We start from the raw sequence: 12,946 nt of genomic DNA on the forward strand, positions 1-12,946 counted from the left end.
AAAAGGTGGTGTTATTGTTGGTATTAGGTAGAAATTAAGTGATTGGACAGGGGGCGTGTGACGATCTAGGTCAAGGCCCGCAGGCCTTGACCCACAGACGAGGACCCACATGAGGAACCGTGATCAAGGCGCACGTTCCGCGCGCCGAGCACCGGAATCCCCTCTTTCCTTCCTTTCTCCCCTAGATTAGAATCTTCGTTCGTAGCGCCAATTGACTGTGTTCTAGTCTTCGACCATGGCCGTGACAGGGCCCTCCGACTTACTCGACCCCAAACCCTAGTTAGAAAGGCCACTGCTGCGTTGGAAGCACTAATAACCAACGCGTTAAGGACCAACGCACCGAAGCCGCAGGAAGATGAAAGGGCTTGTGTCACGGCCACGGTCGAAGATTAAAACACTGTTTATTGGCGCTACAAACGAAGATTCTACTGGAGCCGGACGGATAAACACACCGGACCGTGCACGTAGCCTCCGCACTCAAGGCGCGGAGCGCCCTGAACAACGCGTCCGCGTTCCGTTCTGCTCCCTCTATAAAAAGGAAGCAGAGGGTCGTTGTACGACCCTCTCTTGTATTTAAAAAAACAGGACAGCCTCTAGATATTTTGCAATGCAACTAGAAGCCTTTTCCACCCGGCCTTAAAAGGCTGTCCACGAACACTTTAACTTCAAATAGCCAAATCAACGTTTTTTTTGCAGCCTTGCCTCCTTGGCAGCGGTGACCCCCTGACATACCTAACCTAACCTAACCTAAACCTTATCGCCCCGTTCGGCGGCATCGCCTCCCTTAGCAACATCACGCCTGCGCGTGGCATATCTACTGTGATAATTATGTGGCCTTCGATATTATGGCGGGCTTACCCCAGCTGCAGTGATGTGCTTTATTTTCGAAAGGCCAATTTTGCCGACTTTTAATACAGAAGTAGAGACACCCCCTTCCAACCCCATTGCCTTCCCGCTACAATTGTTTAACAAGTAGCTTAACTAAATATATAAGGTGATATATTATCGTTTACGAGGGATTGCTTTTCAAGCTCATCGGGTTTTAGTTGAAATATATCACAGTCGTAGTACGCTTCTAAACACTACATTTGTTATGCGGACCTCCTTTATTACCATTGTGGGCCTGATGTGGGCTGAAAGGCTGTATGCACTTTCAATATCCGATGTTGTGTTAAAAACTCCTACGTGTGCTGTAAGCGCTGCTCTTCACTCCTTTTACGCAAAGTCCTAATATCCTTTAGTATAAGTGTTTATCAGCCAACCTTAATTCCGACCACTGTTATGAGGATTTAGAATCTTGTCTTTGTTCGAACATTACACTCCAATCCGAATTGTCAATATGTGCACAAAAGGCCTGTTCCTTTCTTGACCAAATTGGTAGGAAAAACTTCCCATCACATAATTCAAAAGCAACGCTAATACCCAACAGCTGCGGTTACCGTCGAAGCTGAACTTTGTGCTGCCTATCCTAAGCCATCCAGGAGCCGCGATGTCCAATTAGCTATAATAATTGGCTCTACACTTTTGTGTCCAATTATTATTTTGCGCGTGTTTGTAAAGCTTTACGCGAAAATGGTATCTATAGATGATATTGCCATATTTATAAGTAGTGTAAGCTTAAAGAATTTCTACAGTGCTAAACCGTCACTAAACCGTTTTGCAGATTCTCTTAGGAGCTTTAGGGGTTATTAATTTTCATATTGCAAATTTAGGGCTTGGCATGCACTACTGGACAATTCCCATTGGTAACGGAGATAAGATTCTTATGGTGCGTAAGGTTTTAATATTATGGTATTCCTCTTTAAAACTCTAACTAAATCTTACAGGGCTTTTATATTGGTTCAATAATTTACGTACCCCTTCAAATCAGCAGCAAACTTTCAGTTTTGTTTTTCTTTAAACAGATCTTTACCACATATTGGCTTAAGACAACACTCAATATATTAATATGTGTTCTTTGCCTTCACGGAATTATATATATCCTTCTTTTTATAATTCAATGTGATCCGGTTCGCTCTATTTGGGATCGTTCCATTGAAAACGCCAGGTGTCTTGATATTATTCCTATTGCATATAGCAATGGAGCTCTCAGTATTGTCGAGGATCTTATTATTCTTTTTTTACCCTTTCCCGCAATATGTCATCTAAATATTGGTCGCTCAAAGCGCATCGCAATTCTATGTTTTTTAAGCGTAGGAATATTGTACGTAAAAACCCCCACGTTGCATTGAGCGGGCTAACTGTGGTTTACTAGTGCTTGTATTACTTCAATGGTTCGAATGAAATATGTTGTTCAGTATACTGTTACATTAAATTCAACCTGGGACAATGTTGATATTGTCATATGGTCCTTCATTGAACAGGCTATAGCAATATTCTGTGCCTCCCTGCCCGCTATCAGGCAATTGGTGGTTAAAATATTGCCGGATATTTGGAACGGTGACTTGAAAGCGACTAATACAATAAGAGTACAAACGGAATTCTGTGTCACATCGGCGCGAAGGGAATAAAGAGGTAATACGCGTTTACGCACGACGTAAAAATGGGCTTAGCTGAGGGAAAGGTACTTACTATAGTAAATTGGCTGCACCACGAGCAGCTAGTTCGTGCGTGCTACTAATTGCAACGTGCATGGTACCCCATGTCCCGTCCGCATAGCCAGGCAACTCCCCAGGAGGTGAGAGGGGAGAAATATCTCTCCTAGCTTCTTTGTTGGCGTGCATCCCAATTCTTCCCACCATTAGGAGCTGGCGTCCCTAATGGACGCTCAGACAAGACCGGAGATCACTCACAGTTGCGCCTTGAGCACGAGGGCCAGTGTTTGCCGGCCCTTTGACTACACAATCCTCCAGGTGGTTGTCTCGTTCGTTCCTTTCGATACCCTGGTGTCCGCAACATCATATGCGCACGTCCCCTTTTTTTTCTCTATAATTCGTTAAAATGACGACGATGATTCGTTTCTGTTTGACTAAAGTGCTATCTACACACACACATCCATATCTCTTGATGCACTGGGTTTAGTGCCGCTGCAGCTGCTCGAGGCCGCGCAGTGCGCCAGCTCTTTCAACGTCTCAAAGTAGCCTAAGTTGCGTACTTATTCTATCAGGGGTTTAAATTGTCGTTTGCAAAGCGGATTGTCTCCCTCCGCTACAAAATGCGTACAGTAGACGTTAAACATGGTCGCTTGTGCTAACGGTATGCCGGCATGGCCGAAGATAGCTGCAATCGGGACTGTCGAAGGACTGATCGCGCTGCATATAGCAGCGACTTCTCCATGCAGATACCGGCGCCTCACAAATTTATTTTAAATTAATAGCCAAACCAGCGCAAGCATGAAACAAATTGAACACCCGGGAAAGTTGTGAAAAAAGCTTCCATCATTTAGGGAGACACACGTCGCATCGTGGCGCTTTCGCTGGCCCACATCCGATCTGGAAACGGCTGGGGAAACCGACATGGGGCAGGTACAGGTATCCAGGATCAGAATTTGTTAGCGCGGTGGATCAAACAGGGGGTGAGCCAGGGTATTAGACAGGTGGTAACGGTACACAGGCTGCCGCACAATCTGTAATAAACATCAATGTATCTTAACGAACCGCTCAATAATCAACGCGGTAACATCCGTTGGCCTTCACCATCTGTAGCCTCCTAACCATGGATCGGGCCAACTTTTCTATAAAAAATGAAGAAAACTCGACGGGCACTGCCTCCCAGGCAGCTGTTACGGTTCGACAGTAAGAGCCTCTGTGACAAGGGCTGGGAGTCAGGGCTTGAATCATTGTAGGATCAGACTTCATAATAATTGTCTAGGGTCCGGTTTGAGCCATGACTTCCTCCTCTTCTGTCGAAGGGAGATGGGCTTGGGTTAAATACACGGGCAGAAGCAGTACAAAAGGAAGGTATCGTGCACAGGCCTCCATTGGGGGCCGACAGGGCTCGCAGGACCTCGGGCACCAACAGGCCTTGGCATTGTGGCTTGAGGCGTCTCGATCATGCGGGAGTGACGATCCTTCGCAGCGCCCGGGCTACTCCCGGGCCCGTCTCTAGCCGGGGAGCCGGTGATAGCCGTGGTACGTGGTCTCCGTGTGACAGCCTCCACCCACTTGCTACCAAGAGAACGACTAAGCCAAAGCCGGCACTTTGGCTTAATTGGAGGTTCAAATATCCTCTGTGGGGCAAGGCTGCACGAGAGGGCACGCCACGCCATAACAGCAGCCTAAACAGCGGCCTTAAGTTGTAAAAGTGTCAGATCCTGCAAATTATAATGCATTTCCAGCCAATTTTTCATGTAAGCCCATAGGTATTCGATAGGTTCCATAACGTGTTATGCGGTAGGGGTGTCACGATCAGGGCGAGTAGGCTTCACAGCCAGGTTCAATTGATACTATGGATGAAAAACTCTTTTATGGGGAGGGAAAAAGGGAGAGAGGCGCGGAGCGTCAAACACGCGATGCGGAAGAAAAGGTGGTACAGCGTCTAGTCGCACGGGCTGTTCAGCGGCACGTGCTCCTGTGGATACCTGCGCTGTGCGGTGAACTGCTTTGGATCGTCACAAGGAGTAACAGATAGAGGTACATTGATTTGGGTGCAATTTTCTGTGTGGGAAAATGTCCCTCGATACGAGGCGAAAAAGGCAAGGATCCACGGCACTAGCAATTTTAATCATAAATACCTGTACTGTTACGGCCATGGTCAAAGAAGAGAACACCGTCAATTGGTGCTACAAACGAAGATTCTAATCTAGGGGAGAAAAGGAAGGAAAGAGGGGATTCCGGTGTTCGGCGCGCGTTCAGCGCGTCTTGATCATGGTTCATCGTGTGGGTCCTCGTCTGTGGGTCAAGACCTGTGGGCCTTGACCCAGATCGTCACATGTGCACCCGCACAGTAAACACACGCGCAGCCTTACCAATTTTTGGACCAATGGGCCCCTGTTGTGGTGTGGCAGTGGTGGAGTGAATTTTTCTTACTAGTGAATGCTTGGCGACTACGCTAGCAGGGAGCCCCTGTTCCCGCACTGGGAAAGTGGCCTTTTCAGCAAAGGCACTTTTTTCTTGGCTTTCGCACCCCTCTGTGCCAGCACCAGGGTGTGCATGTTACTTTCTATCGGCGGCTGCACTGGTAGGGGACCCATATTTATGCTTAAGTGTGGATCTCACATTTATAGACACCTGCACGTCTGTTGGGCCTTGTGGGTTATGAGTCATCAATGGTGGGCTTTGTCAAACACCTTTTTTCGGCACCCTGGTTCCCCCAGTTTGCCCTCAAGGGCTGGAGGGCTGGTATGACTCACACCTCCGATTTTGGCTTTCCATTCTATTGTCTTGGCTTTTCCTTAGCTGCCTGATTGTCACATGGACCCCTCGTTACCAGGGTTTAAAAGCCAGAAACAAAGGTAAAAGTCTTCACGCACCTTGCAACTGAACGGGATATCTAGACCTTGGCACACTTAGGAGAGTCGTATCCAAGCAGGGTCGTTGATACCGGCGTCACATCTTGGGTCCTTGCTTCCTTAATGGCCTTTTCTGCAACAAGGTTCTCAAGGCCGCCCAGACAATACATGCATGTTAGGTTGCCTTCGCCAGGGTAGGTGCGTAGGATACACCGAGTTAACGTTTAACCCTTGCAACAGAGGAGTGTAAGTAGCTCCGCTGAAATAAGAGTGGTGGTTTTTAGCTTCGAGCGGTTTTCACTGGAATGCTTCGATATTAAACATATCATTGCCTATGTAAGTGACCTTCCACTTTTAGCACCAAATCTTTCGAAGCCTCTTTTTTGTTTTCAGCTTTGTAGCTAATTTTCTCTTTCAAGCAAACAATACCAAAATGCCTTCAAAAGATGAGAAAGATGATAGGCAAAGGAAGGAGTTTGTTCGAAAGCGACTTCAGAGTCTGTTTAGGAAAGTCAAACAGCTAGGGGAAGGCGGAAATGTTTTCGTTTTGCTCATAGCCGATGATCCCTTATACGGTCCACGTGGGGAGGTGCATCTTCCAGAGGGATCAGTACTTCCAGACACCAACGCATTTGTAAGCAGTAGCTGGACTTATTTTATTACTAGCCGCCAGCTAATTTGTCACAGGCACAACGGTTACTCGACGGCTACAAACCTAAAGTGAGACAACGGAAGTTACGCAGACCTCGAAGATCTGCACGAAATAAAGAACCGGCATCCTGCGTTCTAGAAGAGATCACAGTCGACACAACAAGCGACAATGGCGTCACGGTCGATGCAAGCAACGACGATGCGTTTGGCGAGATCGATGATCAATGCACTGACGAAACCTGGGCCGAGAAAAGCGAACAGGGCGGATGCGTTGAGGAGGATGGCAATGCCAATAGCCCAGCTCGGGAAGCCGCAGCAAGCCAAGGGGTGCTGGCTGAAACCCCACAGCTACGCTGCGCAATCAGTGTTCACGGCATAAATGAACCTGCCAATTCTACCCTCACAGAGGAGACCAAAACTGCAGAAGACGCTGTGCAACAAGCAGCGGAAGCTGTAGCACAGTCCGATACGGAAGGCGTACATGAAGCACCTCAAGACATGCTTCTGGATTTCGATCTGGCCAATGGCGATGATGGATTACTTCTGCAAGCTGAGGATCCTGGTTCTCCGGACTTCACTATGTTGCAAAACGGGGAAAATGGGTTCTTACAGCAATTTCAAGGTCTTAGTCCTCTAGAGCTTTTCCGAAACGCTATACTAAGCCTTGGACGACAAAAGGAAATAGGAAACTGATAAGATAGTTTGAGGTATTTCTTTTTGGTTGAATTTTAAAACCGGTGGCCTGTCCTGTTGGTAGCCTGTGGGTCAGTCCGGGAATAACTCGAGTCGCTTGTTTGAGCGTCCATTTTCATAAGGTGAAGGTGTTGAAATATGCTGGGTGTTATGGCGTGGCGGGCCCTTGCGGGCTTCCAGCTATTTGCCCTACCGCCGAAGCCACATGACTGGAGGTCATGTGACGCCACTCATTGACAAACGGCTTTTGCGTGGCTCCGGTACAATGCACCGTCTTCTACTTTTTTCCCTAGCTTTAGATTTTATCACTAGTCCACGTTTTAGCGCAGCTTGCCTCGCATTCGTCGTGATATCGTAATACAAGGAGAAAGTCACTAAGAGCTTATTCGCTCTGCTACCCTTGGACTGATTAACAAAGAACTGCATTATAATAATATCCGATATATTCCACGCATTTACAATCTGCACATGTAGCTTGCCCATGTCAGCGAAAAATTCAAAAAACCACGTTTTCCACCTCATCTAGTTTCAGCTTATAAGAACGCGTAATCGCCGACTCTGCTTAACATTGGTAATAAACATATGTTTTCGTGGTGGTAATAGAATTAAGGACGCTTATAGCTTGATGGAGCTATTTTAAATTTCATTCAATGTATTTGTTATATGTACATTGCGGGCTTTGATAATTTTGCCTTGTACCCCAAACATCCCATGAAGACTTGCACTTAATAAATACCTAGAACACTGCAGGTTTTTGATCGTTTATGCAATTTTAAACTTCGATATAAAAGGGTGAATAATATGCTAACTATAGAGATAAAGGTTACGCTTTCCAAAGAGCGTCCAGTAATTTCGATGACAACAATTACAAGAGATCCAAGTCGAGGACGAACTATGACGTGTACATCATCTAAAAGGAGATCAACATCAGTTCCAACGCTAAGAAAAGCGAAGGAAACCCGACCTACCTGTAAAACGAGTTGAAACGCGAGAAAACTTTTGTCTAATTTAAAGCCATTTTCGTATGTTCAGTTGAAGGCTTGTTTCCCAATATAAAAAGGGTTATAAAATAAAACGCAATGCAACTTTCAATACTGGCAAATCTTTAGAATTTGAAAATGACGCTGCAAGCCTATGACGTTCAGGCTCGTGGTCTTGGCGGAACAACAGTTGCAACGGAAGGAACAAACCCCAAAGTCTCATTATCTAAGGAAGACAGGTTTGCAGAACTAACTAAGGAGAATGGACGCCTACGAGCTGAAATCGCATATCTAAGGAATATGCATCATATTTTAATTTCAATGTTGCCGACTCTTCGCTATCATACCAAAGGGCTTTTGGCATGTCTGGACCAGTGCGATGCGGAGGTCGAAAGTGTAAATAGTGAATGGAATATGGAGTTTAAAATATAACACCTTAAACAGTGCTTTGGCAGCTTTGATTACGAAAACCCGCCGATTTAAAGAGATTTAAAAGCTTTATTTCCTAGAGTTTCCCAATAGTGGTGTTACGACGTGGCATTTGAGCTCTTGATCCCGTGCAGAATTTATGTGAATGTTGAGTTGAAGAGGAAAAGAAAGGTTAGAGGAGAGGTGTGGCCTCTGGCCACACCTTTATCCTGTCAGTCTTTCCTTATCTAATCTCCAGCTAATCGGCTATCAACTCTACTAACTACCACTGGCAGTGCCGTGCCATAACAAGTGGTGCCGGTGGAAGAAACCCTGACCCGATTGCACGGTTTGTGCCACTACTGTTATAAAACACTGTCTCTAGTCATCCATGAGTGGGAAGAATGCGTTTGTTCTATTTTTCCTTCGTTCGAAGAGGATTACGGTTTTAGTAGATATACACAGAGCATATGGTCCGGGCATGGGCGGAGCCCGTGCTCGTGTCTATCTAGAACCTTCTACAACCTGTCCGCGCGATACTATCAAACACCTCGTGTCTAATAACTACTGTCATGGGCAGAGGAGGGGACCCACTGCTGGCATGGCCTGCCTTACAGGCCTGTGCCAATTGTGGGCCCGTAACCTAGGGCTAGATAGTGGGGCTGCAGAGGTAAAGCCTCTGCAGTTACTGTCAGCCGCAAGGCATTCTGTATCAGCCGCAAGGTATTCATGTCAGCCGCAGGGCATTCTTTCTAAAGCATCTACAGGGCTCATGTGTTATAAGGGCGGTTGTGGCACAGAATTTCGAGAGAGCAGGAGGGGAGAATACAGAACAATCTTCTTGGTTGTCATGGCATAAGGTCTGGCTGACTCAGCCGTGCACGTGCCCCACAGCCTGGCATTCAAGTGCAGTTACGAGCATCGCCATCTTGTAGATTCTCTCATTTCCTCTCCATCTTTAATTCTAAGGTCTACTTGGTAGATTACACGATTCCATTATGCCGGTCCGTGATATTGGTGCTGAAAAAGTCTGACAGTCACCGTACCTCCGCTTCCGGCGGGGATCTCGGCACACACATCATCGATACTAAGTCAAAGCACCCCCTGTCGGGTCACGTCTGGTCCCACAACCTCAGTTCCAGCCATGTATTCATTTTCCACGCCCTTCCATCAATTCTGATCCGTTTTCCTTACTTTTTACTACATTCGAAAGCCAAAACGATAGGCAAGTTGTACACCGAACATGAAGTCGAAGAGGCCGTCGCCGCCGTGCAGGCGGAGGTTTCAATCCGGAAGGCTGCTCAAATCTATGGGGTACCCTTCTCAACTTTGCAACGCCGACTTAAGGGTGCCCTACCGATCCGGCAGTCACAAGAGCCCTATCAGCGGCTAGGCCCGGCCCAGGAGAAGGGCCTGGCAGATTGGATACGCATACAGGCCTCCCTAGGCCTCCCTCCAACGCATGCAGAAGTTCGCTTTTTTGCGGAGGAGATCCTACGCCGGGAGGGCACCCAACCGACCCTCGGGAAGCGCTGGATTAACCGTTTTTTACAGCGATATCCGGAGATCCGTGTCGGAAAAGGCCGGCGCATAGAGTCGGCATGAGTTAAAGGGGCTACTACTGCAATAATTAGGCAGTGGTGGGAATACCTCCAAATCCCGGAGGTGGCTGGGATCAAGCCGGAAAATACGTACAACGCAGACGAAGGGGGCCTGCAGGATGGCAAGACGGGCAACGGCCTTGTTCTAGGCCTTGCAGAGGCCTGGCATTTGCAAAGGAAAGACCCCGGGGATCGCAGCTAGACGTCGTTTATCGAATGCATCTCGGCCACTGGGGTCTCGCTTCCTCCCCTCATCATTTTTAGAGGGAAATACGTGCAGGAACAGTGGTTTCCGGAAGATTTAAGCCAATTCAAAGGCTGGGAATTCACTGCAACGGATAGCGGGTGAACTACGGACCGTACGGGGGTAGAATGGCTGCAAAAGGTCTTCCTTCCTCGCACCCAACCCCCTACCCCTAAACCCCGGCTTTTGATATTAGATGGCCACGGATCCCATATTGCCAAAGAGTTTATGTCTCTTTGCCTGCAAAATAACGTATATCTCTTATATTTACCCCCTCATTCCTCCCACGTTTTGCAGCCTCTCGATTTATCGGTCTTCAGCCCTCTCAAACACGCCTACCGCCAAAAAATAGGGTTCCAAGCTCTATTTACTTGCTCTACTGGGGTAGGAAAACGTCAGTTTTTACAAACTTACGCCTACGCACGGAACAAGGCCCTAACCGAGCATATAATCAAGTCGGGGTGGCGGGCATCAGGGCTTTGGCCTCGCAATATAGCCAAACCCCTAATGAGCCGGCTTTTAATCGAAAATTCGAATAAAAACACCCAACGAGCCGGAATTCAACAATCTGCCGAAGAAAACAGGGCCAAAAAACGTTCGAATACGCTTTCCCGGCTGTCCCAAATGCCCTGGCAAACTCCCAAGCAAACCAGAGAGTTGGCCTCCCAAATCAGCACTTTCAAAGCCCGGATTCCGGCAAGCCCTACAGCCCGACTTTTCCTCCGGAAAGTCCAAAAAGGCTACGAAACGCGTGATTTCGAATTGTTTAAAGCCCTGCAAAAAATTAGGCGGCCGGAGGCCGAATTGGAGGCACAGCGGCCTCGCAAAAAAAGGAGGGTGGCCCCGGATCCTAACGAAACCTTTGTAAATATCCGGCGCGTTGCAAACGGAAGGGGGCAAGCTGAGGAGATCAGCTTTAGTGCATTTGAAAGAGCAGAAGATTCTGATCAGGAATCAGTCCTTTCATGTATTCTAGTTAGTTGAATTACGGTAGAATTTTGCAATTGAATGCGTTAGGTTTAATCGCGATCCGATTCATTTTGGTAACCCGACTGTGGGGGTAACCCGACAGGGGTGCTTTGACTTACTATACCACTGCGTGATACCCATATTGGCTCTCACAACTACCCCAGAGGGTAATCGAGTCTGCCGTCAAAAGCACAAACCTCCGATATCAGTTCTAGCTAGCAAAATCTACTATCTTCTGCATCCAGATTTCCCCTACCGGGTTTGGCAGCCGCGCGATCCGTGCAGCTCTCAACAGTGCGCGACTCGCTTGTGTGCGCGACTCGCTTGTGAACTAATTACGCTACCAACTCCATCAACCACGACAAGTGAAACAACGGGTATTGTTTGAGGGTTTACCACTACGAGGATGTCTCATCCGACACGTTACTGAATATCTCCCCATAGCGCTCTAAACAACTTCTTCCACTATCTCTTGGTTTTTCATTTCAAGAGGTGTCGCTGGATAGTGCAATGAATTTATACCTGGACCAATGGTTTGCAGTGATTGAAAAGAGCTCCTTTGCTGTGCGTGGTCGTGCTTATACCTAGCAATTAAATTTTGCTGTGTTTGAATAATTTGTTCCTGCAAGTTATGGCACGATTCAATATTCTTGATATGCTGTTTCAAACGCTCAATTTGTGCTTCCATACTTTGAACGACCTTTTCCAATCGATTTATTTCACCACCTTTTGTATAAACTTCCTCGATCATAAAACATAGCGCTCGAGTAAACTCAACGTTGGCCATGTTAACCTATTAATTTTTGCAGAAGTAATTATATGTTAAATGAATGTTGCGGTAAAAGCGGGCTTATATATTTGGCGTGCCCTAGATGGACAGTTTAATCTACCCATTCGAACGTGCTCAGACTGTTCGTGATTTGGGTTATCCAATGTGTAATTGGCAGTGGTAAAATCACTTGCCAATACGCCAGTAGCACTTTTAAAAGGTTATAAATCCAGGCTCCTGTTTAAAACATTTGTTTGCACAGACTATTTATGTAAAATCCTGCATAACATCACGTTAGGCTATTATAAGATTTCATAACCAACGTGGCTAGCTCCTAACCATTTCAAATTCCTAAGGTAAATTTGTAAATAACTAGGTAAAACGCCGGTTTGTAAAATAAAACTAGCTCCGCATTTAGCTTTGTGTTTTTAGGTTCATTTTCGCGTTAACGCGATTTAGGCAATTTAATTGCCCTGTTAAATTGCTGCTAATATCTTTTTCTATATTTTTATTGTTGGCGGGTATCATTGCTGGTGCACACTACTAATCTTCGCTCATAAGCATTGTCTGCACTCTTTTAAAATTTGCTTTGTTTTAGCTAATGTTTTAGTCGTTCGCGAATTTTTGGCCAGCTTAATTACTTTTCTGTTCCATTCCACAGTTCCACTCTTCGTAAGCTCCGTTTTGGCGATCATTGTATTCTAAACACCAACTACGTCCAACCCACAACGGAGTGTGTTTTGCGAAAGACAGTGTGACGGCCCAGGGCAGTTCACCGCACGCCGCAGGCATCCACGTGAGCATGCGCCGCGGAATAGCCCGTGCGATAAGACGCCGCGCCGCTTTTTCTACCGCATCGCGCCTTCGGAGCGCCGCGCCTTTCTTCCCTGTTTCCTCCCCATAGAAGAGTCTTCAGTCCATAGCATCAATTGCACCTGGCTGCGAAGCCTACGCTCCCTGATCGTGACAGACGTGGCATTTTTAGAACGTTACACTTCGAGGCGTATGACAAGGATTTCCTACATCCTTGGGGTCCAAGAGAAGGTGTAAGTTAAGGACCCCTGTTCCGCACCACCCCTGTTCTGCACCACCCAAATCCGACTCCGCCCCCGCATCAACCCTCACCGCTACTCTCGTATATCTCGACGAAAATGCATTCACTCGCCATACTTTTAACTGCATTTTACTGCCAAAGCAATGGAGAAGCAATATACGGAGGTCCAAATCGCCGAGGCGCTCCGG

The 12,946-nt window shown here is 46.9% G+C and overlaps 4 protein-coding genes across 4 annotated transcripts; 1 reads left to right on the forward strand and 3 right to left on the reverse strand.

The window, feature by feature from the left end:
- Positions 1-70: 70 nt before the first annotated feature.
- Positions 71-1,116, reverse strand: GGTG_13485 (hypothetical protein; the record flags this gene model as incomplete). Its single annotated transcript, XM_009231391.1, has 5 exons — positions 71-181; positions 264-309; positions 453-528; positions 859-955; positions 1,114-1,116. The coding sequence occupies 5 exons, from the start codon at positions 1,114-1,116 to the stop codon at positions 71-73; spliced, it is 333 nt and encodes a 110-aa protein (XP_009229655.1).
- Positions 1,117-2,296: 1,180 nt separating this feature from the next.
- On the reverse strand, positions 2,297-2,829 carry GGTG_13486 (hypothetical protein). Its single transcript, XM_009231392.1, has 2 exons — positions 2,572-2,829; positions 2,297-2,454 (listed from the first exon to the last, which is right to left on the reverse strand). The coding sequence occupies exons 1-2, from the start codon at positions 2,739-2,741 to the stop codon at positions 2,316-2,318; spliced, it is 309 nt and encodes a 102-aa protein (XP_009229656.1). The 5' UTR covers positions 2,742-2,829; the 3' UTR covers positions 2,297-2,315.
- A 770-nt stretch (positions 2,830-3,599) lies between these two features.
- On the reverse strand, positions 3,600-4,690 carry GGTG_13487 (hypothetical protein; the record flags this gene model as incomplete). The annotated part of the gene is made up of 3 exons (XM_009231393.1): positions 3,600-3,718; positions 3,874-4,216; positions 4,673-4,690. 3 exons carry the CDS (start codon positions 4,688-4,690, stop codon positions 3,600-3,602), a joined length of 480 nt encoding a protein of 159 aa, XP_009229657.1.
- Positions 4,691-5,391: 701 nt separating this feature from the next.
- GGTG_13488 (hypothetical protein) lies at positions 5,392-7,083 on the forward strand. Its single transcript, XM_009231394.1, has 3 exons — positions 5,392-5,725; positions 5,809-6,023; positions 6,077-7,083. The coding sequence occupies exons 2-3, from the start codon at positions 5,823-5,825 to the stop codon at positions 6,731-6,733; spliced, it is 858 nt and encodes a 285-aa protein (XP_009229658.1). The 5' UTR covers positions 5,392-5,725; positions 5,809-5,822; the 3' UTR covers positions 6,734-7,083.
- The last annotated feature ends 5,863 nt before the right edge of the window (positions 7,084-12,946 follow it).

The sequence above is a fragment of the Gaeumannomyces tritici genome (genome assembly GCF_000145635.1).
Source record: "Gaeumannomyces tritici R3-111a-1 unplaced genomic scaffold supercont2.14, whole genome shotgun sequence".
Taxonomy (NCBI): Eukaryota; Fungi; Ascomycota; class Sordariomycetes; order Magnaporthales; family Magnaporthaceae; genus Gaeumannomyces; species Gaeumannomyces tritici.

Bases quoted from the DNA above. Each gene is read 5' to 3' on its own strand.
- GGTG_13486 (XM_009231392.1), bottom strand. From the start codon at position 2,741: ATGGTGGGAAGAATTGGGATGCACGCCAACAAAGAAGCTAGGAGAGAT. The intron at 2,455-2,571 runs GTAAGTACCTTT...TTATTGTATTAG, and splicing joins GGTGCAGCCAATTTACTATA to TCGCTTTCAAGTCACCGTTC.
- GGTG_13488 (XM_009231394.1), top strand. From the start codon at position 5,823: ATGCCTTCAAAAGATGAGAAAGATGATAGGCAAAGGAAGGAGTTTGTT. The intron at 6,024-6,076 runs GTAAGCAGTAGC...AATTTGTCACAG, and splicing joins TTCCAGACACCAACGCATTT to GCACAACGGTTACTCGACGG.